Source organism: Marmota marmota, unplaced genomic scaffold, assembly GCF_001458135.2.
Source record: "Marmota marmota marmota unplaced genomic scaffold, marMar, whole genome shotgun sequence".
Taxonomy (NCBI): domain Eukaryota; kingdom Metazoa; phylum Chordata; class Mammalia; order Rodentia; family Sciuridae; genus Marmota; species Marmota marmota.
In genome coordinates this window covers 24,080,298-24,086,677 of record NW_026000211.1, presented here as the reverse complement: position 1 = coordinate 24,086,677, position 6,380 = coordinate 24,080,298, and the positions used below count along the sequence as shown (strand labels likewise).

The 6,380-nt window shown below is 41.0% G+C and overlaps 1 protein-coding gene across 4 annotated transcripts in view; it reads right to left on the bottom strand.

Moving 5' to 3' along the window:
* The window catches only part of Aadat (aminoadipate aminotransferase), a 27,344-nt gene extending 20,964 nt beyond the window's left edge, over nucleotides 1–6,380 (bottom strand). For 2 of the 4 annotated variants that reach the window (XR_007343311.1, XR_007343312.1), the window contains exons 1-3: nucleotides 5,753–6,094; nucleotides 4,647–4,815; nucleotides 3,540–3,672 (exon numbers count right to left, since the gene is read on the bottom strand). Coding sequence is in view for 1 of the 4 variants with exons in the window: in XM_015486214.2 (XP_015341700.1) it covers nucleotides 3,540–3,672; nucleotides 4,647–4,815; nucleotides 5,753–5,819 (369 nt within the window). In the remaining 3 variants the exon portion in view is untranslated. Of the gene's footprint in view, nucleotides 1–3,539; nucleotides 3,673–4,646; nucleotides 4,816–5,752; nucleotides 6,095–6,255 lie in introns of those variants that run through there. The other 2 variants (XR_007343313.1, XM_015486214.2) reach the window with 2 other exon arrangements.

The window sequence follows — 6,380 nt, the reverse complement described above, 5'->3', positions numbered from 1 at the left end:
AAAAAAAAAAAAAAAAAAAAAAAAAACAAAACCAGTAAATGGGTGACCAAGTTCTGATAAACCTGTATTTACAAACTTATATGCCAATCTGGGTTTGGCCTTCAAGCCATAGTTTGCCAACTTACATTCTAGGGTGAAAAAAGAACATAACTGGATTGGCTCCTAAAATCCATTGTTTCCCTTTATTGCTTCTTTGAAATGTGTTAAACGCCTACTAGTAGTCAGGCCAGTGTAAGGTTCTGCAGATAAAATGATGAGCAAAAGGACAAGGTTCTAACTCTCACAGAGTTACCAGTCCTCTGGAAAGCTAGACACTATGCAAATCTATATGTGATCACAAACAGTGGTGCTTGCTATTAGGTACAGATGCACAATTGCAGGGCTTGGGCATTTAGGGAACTCAGATAAGGCTTCCCTGAGGAATTGATAAGTTGGTGTCAGGGTGACAATACATACATGTTGAGAAACTGAAAGAATTCTGGGAAGTGAGATTGAGTATCCAGAAGGAGGTAGAGAGAGAGGCTAGGAGAACTGGACAGACACCACACCAAGCAGGCAATCAGGTAAAGGGAGGTGGGTAAGAATTTTAAGGAAGGAGTGGGGAGGAAAGCTCACAGATAATCATTAAGGAACGGGCATTCTGGCTGTAGTATGAAAGAAGAAGAGAAGAGCGAGAACATACGGGAAAAAGTTTGGGAAGTTTTTAGGGTGATTAGGGAAGTTACTGCTGGCTCTTTGGGAAATGAAAGCCAACAGGGCATGATTATGGACCACAGGGCAGTGAGGAAAAGGAGTTGTCAAAAAACGATTCCTAGAATTCTGATTATCAAACTGATAGATGGCGGAGATGGTGCTCCTCACTGAAATCCAAAACCAAAACCTCATCCATATCTGGGGGAGAGGATGAGGAGCTCTTTTGGTTTGGTCTTTTAGTCTGGTAGACGATGGACAAATGGACTTGGAAAGAGTTTGGATGTTACTGGCCTAGGGTTGATCATACGGTTGTGAACGCAGGAATCCAGCAAAGTGCACAGCTGAGGAGATGATCTGCTCAAGGACTGAGGCTGAACTCCATAAAGTAATGATAGGTAAGCACAGGAGGACCCTGCAAAGATGTGGCACAGGTGAGCTGGAGAACCATGCTACAAGGTTGGGAGACCCAGTGGAGAGGGATTTAAGAAGGTTGGGCTGGTTGATAGTGTTAAAGGCTTTTTAGAGGTCAATTATGACTAGGTTTGACAAGTCTTAGAGTTTTTGACCACTGACATCATTGGTCTCAGGCAATGGGTTGTTCCAGCCTATATCAAAGGGGTCATAATAATGACTGAATGGTACACAGTAATCCCTTCTTACCTTGTGATATTTCACAATCCTGTCCTCAAGCCCTTATTCCTATCATTTTTAGCAACCTACATCTCAGAACCAAAAATAGGATCATTTCCAATGGAGACAGGAGATTTGACTTTTGTTCTCCATTTTTGGCCTGTGATGTTCAACTTATTTTTTTTTTTTCTTATGGAACTTTTAATATCTTAAGACAAACATGTTCTTCTGAAAAGTTCCAACTGACTCAGGCTTTACAGAACATCCTAGGGCCAAAAAAATCACTTAAGTGACTTGTGCATTACTAAAAGACCAAAGAAAAACCTAATTATGTCCATTTTCCATTTCAATTAGGGGACATACAAAAGTCAAATATCCTCAATTAAAAGGGAAGGCTGTTTCTCATCTGACAGCACTGTTTAATAGATGCAGACAGAAACATAGTAGCCCAAAACAACATCCTTCCTGGATAACAAAGTGGAAGAAACATTAAATCAGATCCCTACTAAGGCCCCTGTAATAAGCATGTACACAAATAATCAACTATTTATTTATTAGGCCATTTGTGCTATCTTCCTTCTTTTACGTGACTGGTGTTGTGACAGGTGGAGAAGAAACTGTCTTGAACATCTTTCTGTAGAAAAAAGCTCATCGTCTATCTACTTGCTAAAATAATTTTATTGAAAGAGATTTCTTAAATATGAAACCAGAGAATTACAAATGCTTGTCCTCATGCAAAAGCTCTACCAGTAGCCAATCCTTTTACTTTTTTTTAATAATTAAATACAAAAAAGAGGAAGGAAAAATTGTTTTAACTTCTAAAAATCTTTAAAAGGTATTATTACTACAATCCATTATTCCCTAATAATAATTCAATTAAAATTCACTAAAGCTAACCAGATTACAGTTTTCACAAAATAAAGAAGAAAAATAGCTATTCTGATGTGATATAAGTAACCATAAATAAGAGTCATATTTTAATTTAGATGTGAAGACTGAATATACAGAATCTGTATTCAGGACTGATTATTCATGAAAAAGAAAAGGAAAAAAACCTCAAATAGATGAAACTGATCAGACATGGGTCTTTTTATTGTGAGATCTACCCAGTGGTGATTCCAACTGTGGAGTTCTAAGAACCCAGTAAGGAGGCAGATGGAATAGGTGACAGAGGTAGGGAGAAAGAGAGAAGGAGGGGGATGGAAGGGATGAGAGAAGTTAGAGACAGACATGTATAGCTGGTCCCTGACTTAGAATGATTTGACTTATGATTTTTCCACTTTATAGTGGTGTGAAAGTGACGTGCATTGAGTAGAAACCACACTTTGAATTTTGATAGGGATCTTTTCCTGAGCTGGTGATGTGGCATATTGCTATTCTCACAGGATGTTGGCAGTGGCAGCTCCCAGTCAGTCAGGCAATTGTGAGGGCCAACAGCTGTGTTACCAAGTTATGAGATTCAGCAGGTGTTGTAAATGTACGTGTGACTTTCCCAGATTTTCAATTTACAATGGGTTTATCAAGATGGAGCCCAGTTGTAAGTCAAGGAGTGTCTGTATAAGATCTAGAGAAGTACAGCCACAAGGCAGATAAAATGCAAGCAGTGGTGAGCCTGGGGATTCCATAAATAGGCACCAAAGGAGTACCATTTTCATCTCAGAGGTATGAGGATGTGCCCTCTAGGGAAGTTTGAAATTCTATCAGAATTTCATATATACAGGTAAAAAATAAAATGTAACCCGAATCTTTGAGCCAGATAAAATGAGGCAATGCTCATGAGCTTTTTTTTTTTTTTTTTTGGTTTTTGGTAGGAGTTGAGTATTCTTTTGGTGGGGAATCTCTGTTTAATGATTCATAGCTCTAGGCCATTGGTCACATGCTGTGTATTTAAGAAAAATCAGACTGACGAGTGATATTAAGAGCAGATAATTTTTGAAAGTCACAATAAGGGAAATTTACAATAAGGGAAAGAAGAGGGAAATATTGATAGATTAACCTAAAGAATTACTCTCTGGCTTTTGTTTATTGGAACCATCCCATATATACACTTTTGTCCCTGGGCTTTGTCTTTGAGTTTTCCGTTTATATTCTAGGTGAAGGTAAGAAAGACTACCAGTAATCTACAAAACATGAGCCTCTTGTGGTTGAGGGAGAGATCGCTATATTTAGGCATATTTGATTCTTGCATGATGGCTATCTTTTCCTTGCAGCCTTACCTTACAAAGACCATCTTGGGAGCCAGATGTGACACATAAATCCATTTGTCCTTGACTGGGTGGATAATGAATGGTGGGAGGATTATGCAATTTTATTTGTAACTGTTTTAGCCAGGATACAAGTTTCGGAAGTCTAAAGTATAAAATGTATTTGTAAATTGGTAGTAGTGAAGTTGTAGTAGTAATAATCATAATGATAGCAGACAGAAAATAAAAGGTATCTTTATACCAAACCCATTATACATTCAACTTAAAAATCCTAAAATGCTAGTGTCAATATTCCCATGTAGAAGATGAGGTAATAGATTCAGAGATTAGAAAATTCACATACTGTCAATAATCAGAAATTCACATAAAGTCAATCATTTAATCAATGAGCTGAGATTTGAATGTACACCTTTCCTATTTGAAAGCATAAGGTCTTTCTTTTAGCTAGAGCATACACTGCATAATAGATTCCTTGTTCTCTTTAGGAAGCTTTCTGAAGACTTCTTGGAAGTTCAGGCTCAGTAAATTATTTGTATCATGGAAAGAAAAGCTTAGGTATAAGTTACACGTAATTCATGCACATTATGTTTCAATATATTCTTCAGTTGCAAAATAAAGAAGGTTCTAATAAAGTCCAATTTATAGATTTCATTAACTGTCTTTTATCCTTGGAAGAAGACCAGGTAGTAAAAGTCTTAAGGTACATATTTCAGCTTGCCTTTAAGAAGTTAGAGATATTTGAACCTTTAAAAGCAATGTATTTGCATAGTTACCTGTTTAAATGGGGCCCTTATTCAAGATTGCTGCTTCTTGCATTATCCATTTCTTCCTTTCTCCCAATATGCTTTTTCACCTAGCCATCTTTTCAGTTGTCATACTCAGCTCAACTCATACTTCCTTCTAGAAGCTTCTCTGGTTTTCCTAGCCATTTAAGTTTGAAATGTAGTGACTGAGTAATGTTAAGTAAATATTTAATATCCCTTTTGTTTTTAATTAGCACTTGAAAATTCTTCCCTGAACCTCCCTAATCATGGAACACCTCATTAAAAAGCAATGTCACTTTATGAGCAGGATATGAAGATGAGCAACCATAAAATGATGTTATCTATGATGACCTACCCAGAAGATGGAGAATACTGAAGTGCTTCCTTCATCATCTCTTCTCCAAACTTGATGGAATTTCCATTTTCTACAGTGATAACAGCACTCTTAAAGGGGAACATATTTGCATTTGGAGTTCCAGCAGCCAGGGAGATGAGTGATTTTGGTGCCTTGCTCACAATATCAGCTAGGATAAACATGGAAGAGAAGAAAGATCGTTATCAATAGAGACAACTTAGTATGCATTATAGTCAACTCGAAAGTGTAACAATTTCTGGTGATAAAATGTGCTGTGGGTGAATGTTGGTGTCCACCCCCTCTCCATTGGTATGTTGAAACCTAATACCCAATGTAGTAATATTAGGAGGTGGGGGTCTTTAGGCAGAGCCTTCATGATTGGGATCAGTGTCCTTAAAAAAGAGAGGGGAGGAAGGCCTCCTTCTGCCATGGAGGATACAAACTAACCCCTTTCACCACATGAGGACCCAGCAACAAGGTACTATCTATAAAGAATGGTCCTCATTTGACATGGTGTCAGCTGGCACCTTGATGTTGGACTTCCCAGCCTCCAGATCTGTGAAAGATAAAATTGGTGATATTTTGATGTAGTAGCCCAAATGTATTAAGATAGAATGTCAGTCTAAAGTAAATACAGAATAACTTTTTCTGGGCTTCCTTGTTGGCGGAGGTCCTGAAGAATGGAGATGATGAAACCGAAGGCAGAGGGATCAGGAATAAGCATCGTGTCACAGAAGACCCTCTTTCGCTTAACCCTTGCCTTCCCGTGTGTTTTGTGGCTCAGCCTGTCTCTCCTATTGACCAGGCCCTCCCAATTCCACACAAATCTGCACTGTGCACACATCTTTCCAGGAAGATTCTTTGTGGCCAGCCCCTCTACCAAGGATCCCTCCCACAGGAGGCAGCCTGAGCTCCCCTGGGGCTGTTCCTCCTCTTTAGCAGGACTTCTTTGAATACAAGGACTAATGCCTACTTTATTTCTGCGTGCAGAGCCTGGCTCACAGTGAGCCTTAGCAGTGGAATAAAAGGTTGCAACCAAACCCTCAGCTGGAAGAGCACCGTTCTCAGCTCCACCCCGGCAGAAGGGGCATTACCCCGTTTCTCACCAGTGGCTCTGATGGGAGAAGTCTTTCTGACTGCGCTCCTGGCGGTTATGAACCGTGCGTAATTCATGCCTCTGATGGCCAAGCACCCAGCTCCTTCCTTCGTCAGTGGTTCAGGACTAGAAAAACAAAACAGCGCGTCGGGTGCTGCCTCCTAATTCCTCACTCTTGCAATGTGACGTTGTTTGTCCCCGCACACGGTGACCAGAGGACACGACCCAAACTCCTCCCTGGTGAGGGCCGCGTTCGGTCTCTAGGTCTAAATAGGCCTGGAGAGGTGACAAGATGGGCAAAGTCCACCGCAGAGGGAGAGTCTGCGTGCCAGGTCCTGGGAGGCTCGGCCGGCCGCCCCCTCTCCCGCCCCGAGTCAGGGCCTATGGTCACCGGACTCCGCACCTCGGGGTCCCGGGCCAAGACCCTCTCGGCTGGCGCGCAGGACGTGACCCGGATGAGGCCTGGCCGCCAGGCCCTTGCGATCCCGTACCCTAGTCTGAACCCATTCAAACCTTGCAGGACTCTCTTGCGGTTGGAAGTTGCCCCAACACAGCGTCCAGATTGGTGCAGACTTGTCCCTCGGAAGTTAACAAGCGGCTGGAGGGACCCAGAGGTCCGCCACGATCCTGATCTTTGA